The sequence below is a fragment of the Pygocentrus nattereri genome, chromosome 10 (genome assembly GCF_015220715.1).
Source record: "Pygocentrus nattereri isolate fPygNat1 chromosome 10, fPygNat1.pri, whole genome shotgun sequence".
NCBI lineage: Eukaryota > Metazoa > Chordata > Actinopteri > Characiformes > Serrasalmidae > Pygocentrus > Pygocentrus nattereri.
Genome location: NC_051220.1, coordinates 7581153 through 7594888, shown reverse-complemented (window position 1 = coordinate 7594888; position 13736 = coordinate 7581153). Strand labels below are relative to the sequence as shown.

At 39.9% G+C, this 13736-nt stretch overlaps 1 protein-coding gene across 3 annotated transcripts in view; it reads left to right on the top strand.

Moving 5' to 3' along the window:
- Positions 1 to 13596, top strand: part of rgs7a (regulator of G protein signaling 7a) — a 90674-nt gene extending 77078 nt beyond the window's left edge. The window contains exons 13-18 of one of the 3 annotated variants that reach the window (XM_017704938.2): positions 1946 to 2056; positions 3591 to 3716; positions 4032 to 4218; positions 6625 to 6714; positions 7447 to 7486; positions 7839 to 8473. In XM_017704938.2, coding sequence (XP_017560427.1) covers positions 1946 to 2056; positions 3591 to 3716; positions 4032 to 4218; positions 6625 to 6714; positions 7447 to 7467 — 535 coding nt within the window. In that variant the 3' untranslated portion in view covers positions 7468 to 7486; positions 7839 to 8473. The other 2 variants (XM_037541883.1, XM_017704934.2) reach the window with 2 other exon arrangements.
- Positions 13597 to 13736: the final 140 nt, after the last annotated feature.

The window sequence follows — 13736 nt, the reverse complement described above, 5'->3', positions numbered from 1 at the left end:
CTGCATTATTTTTAATTGCATGGCATCTTTTGTAGTTTTCTTCATGCTTCTTTGTTTATAACGAGATGCTTGACTGTTTGAGGTTTCAAAATCCTTAATGATAAGATCTAAAGGTATTGTTCTGCTTGCATTTTACTTCCTTCTCCTGTTTTTCTTTATGAATCCTGTGAGTTAATATCTGGCTTTAACAGAGGTACTGGGTGGTCGAGTCACAAGTGGACAGTGCTAAGTACTGGTATGAACACGTCTGATGCGTCTTGGAGATGCTCTGTTACCAATGACGAGTTTCATTCTGAAATGCTGTCTGTCCATTTGTAATAATATTAGTTATAACAGGATTTTGAAAACAATAACAGCTGATGTGTAATGAAAAATGTTTTTTTCACTCATAAAGGGGGTGTTAATCATAGAATTGCATTGCTTTTTGTTTTATGTGAAAAGCCCACACCCACACAATGGATATCTTTACATGCTGTTTTTGGAAGAATGTTAACTTTACAGGAGAAAGAAAAAACATATGTTACTTTAATGTAAGTCAATGGAACCAGACTTTTTTTCCCCCCAAGTCATTTTCAGTCATTTCTTGTAGTCCATTCATCATGAAATGTACGCACAATGTAAAGGGTAACGGGCATTTTCAAAAAAACTAGAAAATGACAAAAATGGAAATACATTTCTTCCGACAGCAGCGATACATATAAAGAGATATATACAGAGATTAAGGCTGTCAACATAAACATGGTAACACTCGATTAATCTGGAAACCTTAACAAATTGTTTTCGAAGTTTGACCCCAACTTCTTCCCATAATTCCTGCGCGGATTCACTGCAAGGTGCAAACATAGATGACACAATGACTGAGGAAACATCCCCTGGTGGGCTGAACTGCAAGTTTAGTTTTAAAAAGCTTCCAGATGGACGTTTAGATAAAACTAAAGTTCCATCTGGAGTTGGGTGACTGAAGGTCACCACTATAGGGACAGATAGCACTTGCAAAATGATCACGGTAGCAAGGAATCTACCGCGTAAGAATGTGCCTTATGCAGCATACATTATACAGAGGGTGATCACAGTGGCTCTTCATGATGGTGGTTTTGTCAATGCTTTAGACAAATGCTGTAAAATAGTCTGACGTTTTTAGACAGTCCTGCAAACACAGAAGAGCTGAAAGTTCAGCAGGCCTCCAATGATCAAGAAGAGAAGGAACTCGTCCAGGATGTACCCAATTCAGCTCCATTCTTCATGAAATTTACACATAGACAACAGGCATTTTCAAATTATATCAAAAACTGGAAAACGACGAAAATGGAGATACAAGGTTTTGTTCCGACCACAGTAATACGTGTGATCATTAAGGCCTTAAATGACTGCCTTAATCAGCTGTATCATCCCAGCAGAAACAAAAACTGCTGATTCTTTCTTTGCCACCTCTTTTGTTTGTTTATAAGTTGTAATTTATTCAGTCTAAACTTGATAAACAGCTGTACATTTGCACAAATAAGTACTCACGGCAGACTGACTGGTACATTTCCCCCAGTCATGAAATCTAATCATAAGTGGTCAGTGGAGGTGCATGCATTAGATAACCATGGAAATACCAGGTGTAAAGGCTATATGTCTCAGGACAGATGTTAATACTGTAGCAGGAATGACCAGTCTTATAGTTTAGTACTAGGCTACAAGGACTTATCACTCTGTTTTGAATCTTCTGGTGTTTATTAGACTAGAGAGACAAATGTGCCGTCTAAGGCCCTGTTATGAATCTCTTGTAGTCTGCTAGGCTTCGGGGTGCAGTATAGATGGTCATACAATGAAATTTTATAGTTTTGTTTATTAGGTTATCATGCTGAGGGGAGCAATGTGTAAGAAATATTAATTGTTTTGTAGATTATTGAGCTGTATGTAACAGTATGTAGAATATGACCTTGTTTTTAATCTTTTGTAGCTTATTAGGCTACACAGAGCAATACGCAGACTATGATCCATTCCTCTCTACTCCTGACCCCTCGAACCCTTGGATATCAGATGATACAACCTTCTGGGAACTGGAGGCAAGGTGCGCATAATAAACATGCATACACACATGAACAAAGGCTTGAAGTGTGAGGATTTGCATGACTGTATATATACAGTACTGTGTCTTAACATTAATGAAAATCATATATAAAGTCATCTATCTTGGTAGTAACACTAACATAATAAATTCACAAAAACTGATTATTCTGTGTGTGTGTGTGTGAGTATGTGTGTGTGTGCGTGTTTGTTAACTTAAACATTTCCAAAGCTCTCCTTGATGAAGCCCAGTATTTATGGTGACCCTCCATTACCTAGTTAAGATTTAATTAAATTAAATCAGGTGCGCTACTGATGGTATTTCACTAATCCATTTGATAGGTGGAGTGCATCGGGGTGTCAGGAGCCAAACATGTTCTTCTAACTATATTCTAACCAGCATACCAATACCATACCAATAACTTTGTTATATTGTGTTTTATTGTATTAACTGCTGAAATACATTTACTGCGCAGATGAATAGTTTTTAGGGAACCAGTTTCTTGGTTGAGTAATATTATGTATGTATTTAGGATGTAAATGTCAACCACTTAATTTGGTTATGATTCTTGATGCAATTTCTACAAATTTAGTTATTTTGGTATTTTTTTAATACACTGGATAAACACATACACCGATCAGGCATAACATTATGACCACCTCCTTGTTTCTACGCTCATTGTCCGTTTTATCAGCTCCACTTACTGTATAGGTGCACTTTGTAGTTCTACAGTTACAGACTGTAGTCCATCTGTTTCTCTGATAGTTTGTTAATCCCCTTTCACCCTATTCTTCATTGGTCAGATACTATTTGGGTGGTGGATCATTCTCAACACTGCAGTAACACTGATGTGGTGGTGGTGTGTTGGTGTGTGTTGTGCTGGTACGAATGGATCAGACACAGCAGTGCCGCTGCAGTTTTTAAACACTTCAGTGTCACTGCTGGACTGAGTATAGTCCACAACCAAAAATGTCCAGCCAGCAGCGTCCTGTTGGCAGCATCCTGTGACCACTGATGAAGGACTAGAGGATGACCAACACAAACTGTGCAGCAGCAGATGAACCATCATCTCTGACTTTACATCTACAAGGTGGACTGACAACGTAGCAGTGTCTAATAGAGTGGACAGTGAGTGGACACAGTGTTTAAAAACTCAAGCAGCACTGCTGTGTCTGATCTACTCATGCCAGCACAACCCACACTAACACACCACCAACAAAGTATAGCTAACAAAGTATGCAGAGAAACAGATGGACTACAGTCTGTAACAGTAGAACTACAAAGTGCACCTATATAGTAAGTGGAGCTGACAAAATGGACAGCGTAGAAACAAGGAGGTGGTCATAATGTTATGCCTGATCGATGTATAGTTGTATATAGTAGTGGCCAGGTTTTTGCCATGTTGGTTTATATAAATGTCTATATGATGTGTTTATTCATCTCTATTATGGTTGTAAATGTACAGTATGTACATTTTTCATGAGGTTCCTCAAGGCAGTTTGTGTATGTGTGTATAATGTATGTATTTGTTGTGCAGCAAGGAGCCGACTCAGAGTAGGGTGAAGCGTTGGGGTTTCAGGATGGACGAGGTTCTGAAAGATCCAGCAGGGAGAGAGCAGTTCCTCAAATTTCTGGAGTCAGAGTTCAGCTCAGAAAACCTCAGGTAATGCCACTGCCCTCTGCTGGTGATTCTGTGTACTGCCTCATTGTGTCTTTTCCCTGTATGCTGGAATGTGAATCCTGAATATTTTCACTTGATAAAATTAAGCAATACAGGTCTACATTCATCCTCTTACACCCCTTCGGTTTTTTTATTCTAGAAGTCCCTTTTCAGTCTCTTGATGTTCCTCAGCTGTAGTTTAATCTCTTCTTGTTCATCTTTTGTCACCCTAGCTTTTTACTTTCTTCATCTCTTTCTGTCTGCATGTCTTTATTGCCCCTTCTTTTCTGCCTCTCTCTTTCTTCCTGTCTCTCTCAGGTTCTGGTTGGCTGTGCAGGAGCTGAAGCGGAGGCCGATTCGAGAGGTGCCATCACGGGTGCAGGAGATCTGGCAGGAGTTCCTGGCTCCTGGTGCGCCAAGTGCCATCAACGTAGACTCCAAGAGTTATGACAAAACCACACAGAATGTGAAGGACCCCGGGCGCTACGCTTTCGAGGATGCACAGGTGCAGAAAATACTGTGTGTGCCAGCAGTTGTCTGCATTAGAATCTGTAGTCATTTAGAGTTTGAATGAATTCGGTTCAGATTCAGATTCGTCTCTTTAGTTGAAGAGGTGAAAGCTGTCTCCTGACACTCCATACGGAAACATTCTTAAGATACTTTTTCATACAGCGAAAGTGGGACATTGGGTCAAATGGAACACATAAGTTCCAAGCTGTATTGCTCTGTGATTGACAGGAGTTAATCAAAGGTAAACATCCAATGAATAATTAGCACAAGTGTTTTTGTCATTCGTTTTCAGTGGCTTCTCTCTGTTCATCGTATTGGGCACGTCATAATTTGACCACCTGGTGCATCTACCAAACAAAATGTCTCATCTGCTTAACTTACCTGACGTTGATGTAAAAAGACACTCCTGCTAAAATGAAAATGATGCCATTGGTGTATCTGTTGTGAGCATGCCTACTCACATCCTACTGTGGTGCTGCAGTAGTCTATGTAGACATTCTGGTTAAAAGACTTATGATATCGCCTGAGATTTTTAGGATGGGTGGTTCTTTTGAAAAATGTTTTACAGCTGTATACATTTTTTGTAGTTTTTTTCATTGGTTTAATGCAGAAGCTAGATAGATAACAGGACTGCTATGAAATGAAATATCATAATGCATTCATATAACTACAACTCCAATTCCAAAGAAGTTGGGATGCTGTGTAAAATGTAAATAAAAGCAGAATGCAATGATTTTCAAATCTCGCAGACCCATATTTTATTCATAGTAGAACATATATCAGATGTTAAAATTGAGACATTTTACCATTTCTTGAAAAAACAGCTCATTTAGAACTTGATGGCAGCAACGCATCTCAAAAAAGTTGGTACAAGGGCAACAAATGGCTGGAACAGTAAGTGGTACTAAAAAAACAGCTGGAGGAGCACTTTGTAGCTAACTCACATGACTCAGCATTTAAGGGAGGCAGAGTCTCTCAGAAGCAAAGATGGGCAAAGAGATCCTTCACCAATCTTTTAAAAAAAAAGTGTAAAAATTGTGAAACAATTTTAGAAAATCGTTCCTCAAGGTAAAATTGCAAAGAAATCCCTGTACACAAGGGACAAGGCCAACGGTCAGTATTGTGTGTGTGTGTGTGTGTGCTCACTAGAGTGTATGTGGTGTTTCACTTCATGGATGAGTTAAATGCGGAGGTGAAATTTTCCCGTTGTGGGACTAATAAGGGTCACTTAATCTTAATCTTAATGTTAATACAAAGAAACAGCCATATGTCAACACGATCCAGAAACACCACCGTCTTCTCTGGGCCAAAGCTAATTTAAAATGGACTGAGGCAAAATGGAAAACTGTTCTGTGGTCAGATAAATCAAAATTTTAAATTCTTTTTGGAAACCACCTCTACCTGCGAACTCGAGAGGATAGAGACCATCCAGCTTGTCATCAGCGCAGTTCAAAAGCCTGCATCTCGGATGGTGTGAGGTTGCATTAGTGCCTATGGTGTGGGCAGCTTACACATCTGGAAAGGTTATATCAATGCTGAACAGTATAGAGAGGTTTTAGAACAACATATGCTCCCGTCTAGACAGTGTCTCTTTCAGTGAAGGCTTTGTATATTTCAGCAACACAATGCTAAACCACATACTGCATCCATCACAACAGCATGGCTTCGCAGAAGAATAATTCGGGTGCTGAACTGGCCTGCCTACAGCCCAGAGCTTTCACCAGTAGAAAACATTTGCCGCATCGTGAAATGAAAAATCCGGCAAAGTAGCAGCTAGAATCCTATATCAGACAAGAATGGGACAACATTCCTCTCTTAAAACTCCAGCAATTGGTCTCCTCACTTCACAGACATTTACAGACTGTTGTTAAAAGAAGAGGGGATGACTACACAATGGTTGGCACGACCCTGTGCTAACTTGTTTGAGATGCGTTGCTGCCATCAAGTTCTAAATGAGTTAATGTTTTTCATGAAATGGTAAAATGTCTCACTTTCAACATCTGATATGTGTTCTATGTTCTACTGTGAATAAAATATGTGTCTATGACACAAATCATTTCATTCTGTTTATATTTACATTTATTTACATTTTACGTCGCAACTTTTTTTTAAAAATTGTGGTTATAAAATAACTGCCTCAGATCAAAATTCCAAATGGTAAAAGCTTGTGTCTGGCATCTACTGGCATCTGTTTCTTTGTGAATTTTGTTGACACCACAGAGTTTCGCAATGGTTGTGTGACAAAAAAAATTGTGTAAAATGAGAATTCTGGCAAACTGAAGGCTGAAGAAAATAATGCTGCGCAACAAATAACATATTCAACTCTTGTTTTAGGCTGGAATGCCCCTTGAATCTGTGTGTATTAATGGGTTTGTGGTGTATGTCCATGTGTGCATTCCAGGAACACATCTATATGCTTATGAAAAGTGACTCGTACAGTCGTTTCATCAGATCCAGTGCCTACCAGGAGCTCCTGCAGGCAAAAAAGAAGGTAGGGCCAAGCACATTATCCACCAAACCGTAACCTCTATACAGCCATACAAACAGAAACTTACTGCAACCAGTTCAGAACCATCAGAGACAGTCCATCTCTTATCGACAAGACAGATAAGAGGTATTCAAAATCCATGACATCTGAACTGGCATACTTGGAAAAAACAGGCTCACACACACTTTGTAGAAGTCTTGATGAACACACACACACACACACCCACACAAGCCCATTCTTGTTTTTACTCTGTGTGTCTTTTGGTTTATGCTGATTGAAGTCTGGGAGTTTTCAGGACCGCAGAACCTCATTTGAAAAATTCACTCGTAATGTGGTAAGTGGGCGTGATCCCCCAAGTGGCCGCTTACTTGACCAATCAGAAGTAAGATCTGGCCAGATGACCCGTGTCCTGGTGCTTGAACCTGCCCCAAAACCTCTTTGAAGTCACGTTAAATCTAAATCACGTGACGGCACTACTACTATTCTTTTACAGGATGAAGCAAACTGCCCTCTTCTCTTCTCTTCTCTTCTCTTCTCTTCTCTTCTCTTCTCTTCTCTTCTCTTCTCTTCCATCCTTTTGTCTTTCCTCTGTTTGTCTCCTCTCCAGTAAAGTGTTTGTGTACGTGTGTTTTTTTATCCGTCTTCTCTGCATGTCAGACATTTTGGCGTGGTGAAAAAATAGCACAGCTGCCAAAATGTCTTCTCGCTCACTTGTTTCTTTCTCCTTGCCCGCAGAAAAGTAAGAACTTGTTTTGAAGGAAAACAATGCTTCCAGGTAAATCCTTTCTCTCCAGAGCTACTCCTTCTGTCTTCACCTTTTACAGTGATAGTTTACTAACCCTTGTTAATGCATGTCTGTTCTCATAGCCTGTTTGTAATGTGCATCAGTGTGGAAAAAGCTCTCATCCATGCTTAGACACAGTTTGCTCTTTCTTCTGATCGCTTTTGCTCTCCCTCTCACACTTCCCCTTTCTCTCTGTTCCTCTCTCACTTTCCTCTTTCTTTCTGTCTGTCTTTGTTTCTTCTCTCTCTCTTTTTCTTTTTCTTTTTCTTTGTCTTTGTCTCTCTCTCTCTCTCTCTCTCTCTCTCTCTCTCTCTCTCTCTCTCTCTCTCTCTCTCTCTTTCAGGGGAAATCTCTGGCGTCTAAAAGACTGCCTGCTGTTGTGCAATCCTGCTGAGCCTCGGAGAATTAACCGGGGACGAGGACGCTGTCACCTTCATCTCTGCTGTCTGATTGGTCCGGCCCCCGACAGCGGACCAATCACGTGCATGTCCAAGGGACTGAATTTTTACATCACTTTTTACTCGCTTTAGTTTCTGCCTGAGACGGGGTGGGAGGGAGGGAAGGGCATTTCAGGCTTCCAAATGACAGGAGGATACTTTCTGCATAAGAGAAACAACGTCCAAGTCTTCTCCATCTCTCATCTGTCCAGCTGGACCACGTGTAAACTACATAAATGATGTCAGAGGTGAAACGAAACGAAAAAAGAAACAAAAACAGCAACAGATTTAACAATGTAAAGCTGAACCTTTAAAGAAACACATGAGAACACTTTGTAAACTCACAGCTGCTTATAGTCCAAGGCTTCAGAGCTCAAGACTTTCTGTGCAGTCACGTTCCGTGTCATCGCCATTGATTTTATTGCACTATTTAAAAAATAATTGTAGAAATTTTGCTTGTCACACTTGTATGGCCACCGAGGAGACAGCTGCAGGCCATGTCTAATGTCTAGTCTGTTCTTTTTTCCTTTTTTTTTTTTTCCCTGGCAGTAGGGGGTGGGTTTGGGGGGGGGTGACACTTATCTCCTATGTTTATTTTTATACCATATTTAAAGACACTTTGACTTGAAAAATATATATTAAAGCCAGTCCTTTATCTGAAAGCACTGCAATAATTCATTTTTATTGCTGAAGCAAGTAAATCATGTTTTGACCGATCTCAGCGGCATATTTGCCCCAGTATAGCTGTGTTATTTTCGGAGCATAGCTGATCTATGATTTGCTGATTTATTTATTATAATATTAAAACTGCTTCAACATACAACAGAATAGCTCTCACTGTGATTTACTTCCCAACTTTAAAGGTCACAGCATCAGAAGCAACTCTGGCTTTTGGCCACTAGATGGCGGTAGTTCTGTTCACATCACTGTAGAGACTTTGATGGAGTGAATGTGTCAAAGCTTCTGTGATATGGAGGCGTATTATAGAAATAAATGTGGTATACTGAAGGGGGGGGGGGGGGGGGGGGGGGGGGTGGCAGGGCCATATTTATATTAAGGATATCATGTATTTTATTAGTACTCTTCAACTAGATGCTTCATTACAAAGAGAGCATAATTAGTACTTTTTAATTAGTGAAGAGCAGTATATGAAATGTTTAATGAACATCACTGTGTTTATCATTTCTCATAGTGTATTTTTAATGTGGCTCTGCTGGTCCTTTTTTGTCCTTTCCCACTTATCAAATATGCATTTTGTGAAAATGTCTTGAAGTATCGAGATGTTGTATAGGTGTCGTATTGCCCACCCCAGTATACGGCCCCCAGTACTAAGGCATGAACATCATTTGGTTCTTACAGCTATTTTATTGTGTACCGCTGGTGAAAAGTTTGGGAACATATATATTTTCCACAATTTTAACGGAAAATAATTGGTCAGTTTGCAGTAACTTAAAGGTTTTTTTTAGATCTTACATTTTTCTTTGCAGAAAATTGCAAAACTGAAGGAACGTGTATCTTATGTATAAAGCCAAAGGCCAAACATTTTATCTGCCTGTTATGATCTTAGCATTCCCTTCTTTCAAGTGTTTAAACCTCCTTTGGGCCAAAAAGTTCTCATATAAGTGCTTTTAACAAAGTTTATACATAGTTATTCAGGAAAAATACCAAGGAAGACACTTTGATGAACTTAAAGCCAAATGTACCCAAAGGATTAGCACATAGCTGTTTATGTGTATAGAACCTTTGCAGATATTTTTACGTCATTCAAAGTGAACAGGGCAGCATGGTGGTGCAGTGCTGTTGCCTCACAGCAAAAAGGGCCTGGGTTCGATTCCCTGGCCAGTCAACCAGGGTCCTTTCTGTGTGGAGTTTGCATGTTCTTCCCATGTCTGTGTTGGTTTTCTACCACAGTCCAAAGACATGCTGTCAGACCATTTGGAGATACTAAATTGCCCCTTGGTGTGAATGTGTATGTCTGTGGACTGGCAAGCTGTCCAGGGTGTATCCTGTCTCCTCCCCAGTGTCCGCTGGGATAGACTCCAGCACACAACCCCACCATAACCCAAGAGGATAAGTGGCTTAGATAATGTGGTGTGTATGTGTGAAAAGTAACAATAAAATCAGACATTACGCTGAACATTTCAAAAGAAGATGAAATGAGCCTGAACTTCTGACATGCAGTGTGTTGATGTGGCCTGAGGCCTTTAGGTAGAAGTATTCTCTAGGGAAGTGCTTCCCTTTTCACACCTCTAATTGAGTTCATGAACAGATTAATAAGCAGCTGACTTTTGAAAAAGCTGTGTTGGAGTAGAGAGAACAGTCTGTGTAGAACCTTGAGTCTGTAGGACTAGGATTGGGACTTATTTGGATATGAAGTGCAAAAATGTATTCCAGAATTCCACCCTGAGAAGTTTCATACATCTGACCCTGGTCTCGAGACTCTGTTCTCCAGATTCTTCTCCATGGCGCACTACAAAAGAAATCCACCTGACCGCAGTTTCAAAACAAACAGCACAACAAAAGCAACGCAGATTACGACAGTGGCCCGTTTCGTGCCATGGGGACCTTTCCCAGCATTTTGTGCGCAGAAATCCCAAAGTGATTCTGTCTCTTGATGTGGTCTGCTTTGAGTCGGGAGAACGTGCAGAGCTGGGTTTGAGGGGGGTGAGCCCAGGGCTTCTGGGAACGAGAGGGGGCATTACTGAAGAGTCAGTGTGGAATTTCTGCTGGGACGTGTTATAGCAGATCTAAATTTAAACAACTTTAGGTTAATTGGTCATCTTGTTAGGTACATTAGCTTACAATAGGAAACTAAAAAAGCTGAAGCTGAACTGGCTGCTCTAATTTGGTGATTCACTTGGATTGATGGAAATATTACTTACTGCTTTGCAGAGCAAAGCTTCATTAACCACTAGCATTGTGGTTATGTGAGCCTATTGTCTACTGTCTGGATGTTTTGGTGTGACGTATTGTTGTATTGTGAGTTTCAGAGGGCAAGTTAATGAAAGAGAATGACAGAAAAAAACAGAATGAAACAGAAACAAATGTTATTCCCATTGTGGTTGGACATGTATGTGTTCAAAACCCACAAGAAGAATGATTGTGAGAATGAGGAAAAGTGTCAGAGTAGCAGCGCATTCTCAGCTGAATGAAATAATGACTCAAGAACATTTTAAGTGTTACTTATAAAGAGGCGGTTATGAGCAATAGAAGGTAAAAGGCTTTGTGTCTGAAAGTGTTTGCCACTGTGGGTCACATTGTAATCTTCCTAATAGAACTAATTGATGTTTTAAAACACGTTACCGATGTTTCAGCCCAGAATTAGCATAGCATAGGAAACCTGCCAGTTTCACAGCAAATCCAAAAATGAACAAAATATGTGAATCTTATGTGGGTCTCTTTATCAGTACTATTCAGATGTGGGAGAGTTCATTTGTATAAGCGGTCACTACTGGAGGAATGTCTAATGTCTACACAAACGACAGCAGAGAGAGAGAGAGAGAGAGAGGGGGATGTTATATACGCCTCATTCAGTGTAGTACTGCAGTATTATAACAGTGTAATAAACACTATTTTATATACTTACAGTATAGTATCATACTAGTATAACATAAGTGGTTTAATATACAGTTTTGTGTAATTACAATATACTGTGTACTGTTATAGTTCACTTGTAAAAAGATCTATATGGGTTCTTTAGCTAGCGTTCTTCAGATTGATGAAAAATGTGCTGTAGATGGTTCTATATAGAAGCTTTTTGAAAAGGGTTCTGCTGTTTTGATAATCTCAAGCTTGCAACAATAGAAGAACCCTTTTTGGTGCTATATAGAACCACATTAAAAAAAAAAGTTCTACAACCCAATTTCCAAAAAAAGATGGGATGCTGTGCAAAATGTAAATAAAAACAAAATGCAATGATGTGCAAATAATTTAAACCATATGTTTCATGGACAGTAGTACAAAGACAGCAAGTCAAATGTTGAAACTGAGAAATTATGTTTTTTGAGAAATATGTGCCCATTTTGAATTTGATGCCAACACGTTGAGACACTATCAACGAAAGGCTGGTAAAGTTGTGTAATGCTGAAAAAAACACCTGGTTGTTGATTGGCACAAGGTCAGTAACATAAGTGGGTATAAAAAAGCATCTCAGAGAGGCTGAGTCTTTCAGAAGTAAAGATAAGGAGGGGGTCACCACTCTGTGAAAGACTGCACAATCAAATAGTGCAACAATTCAAGAATAATGTTTCTCAACATAAAATCTCTGTATGCAAAGGGACAAGGCCGAAAACCAATATTTGCTGTCCATAATCTTTGGGCACAACATTAAAAAACAGACATGATTCTGTAGTGGAAATGAACTGCATGGGTTCAGAAACACTTCTGAGAAACCGTTCATTGCTGCATCTACAAATGCAAGTTAAATCTCTAAAATGCAAATAAGAAACTGTACATAAACACGACCAGAGATGCCGGCGCCTTCTCTGGGCCGGATCTCATTTAAATGGACTGAGGCGAAGTGTAAAAATGTGGACACTGTGTCCTTCAGGCTAAAGACCACTCAGCTTGCTATCAGTGCATAGTTCAAAAGCCAGTATTCATGGGGGGGCATTAGTGCACATGGCATGGGTGACATCTGTGACACATCTGTGAAAGCACCATTAATGGGGAATAATATATACATGTTTTGGCAACATATGCTGCCATCCAGACAACGTCTTTTTCAGGGAATGCCTTTATTTTAGCAAGACAATGTAAAACCACACTGTGTGTGTATTACAACAGCATTGCTCCGTTTTAAAGGAGTCCGGGTGCTAAACTGTCCTGCCTGCAGTCCAGACCTGTCACTATTGAAAACATTTGGCACGTTATGAAATGAAAAATAAAACAAAGGAGACCTCGAACTGCTGAGCAGCTGAAATCCTATATCAAACAAGAACAGGAAAACATTTCACTTTCAAAACTACGGCAGTGTCTCCTCACTTCCCAAACACCTACAGAGTGTTATTAAAAGAAGAGGTGATGAAATACAGTGGTAAACATGCCCCACTCCCAACTTTTTTGGAACGTGTTTTGGTATCTAATTCAAAATGGGCATATATTTAAAAAAAACTTAAAAAAAAAAAACAATGATTCCTCAGTTTCAACATTTGATATGTTGTCTTTGTAGTATTTTCCTTTAAAAATATGGTTTAAGAGATTTGCATATCATTGCATAATTTTATTTACATTCTGCACAGCATTCCAAAGTTTTTTGGAAATGGGGTGTATAATACATCCCTGCTTTAGTGTTATGCAGTAATATAGCGTAAGATACTGTTGTAGAAGTATAATGCTGTTTTAGTATAAGTGGATGCAGAGGGGGTGCTGGCGAGGGGAGGGGCTGTACAAATACAAGCACAAGAGTAGGAGAGAAAGAGATGCATGTGAGTGTGTGTTTGACCACAGATACGCATTTACTCTCTGCTTGATGTCACTCAGATACTGTTCTTTGAAGAGGATTCAGAATCCACTGAGTCAGTGATTGGAAGAGGAGATTCAAAACGCGAGTCACAGAAAGACAGGATGATTCAGAGGTTCCGCGGGACAGAGCGACTCAGTGGAACAGAATGCGCACGGGACGCCCTGTGAAGGGGAGAGCAGAGGGGATCGTCAGAAATGAAGCATGACCAATGCTGCCATGGTCCAGACGGAATGAGTGAAGCTGCAGGATCCAGAAGGGCTGACGGCTATTTAGAGGAAAGAGCCTCTCTGTGGGGTGTTTAGAGGAAAGACTCTGGGGTAGTTTGAAAAAAGACTAGAGT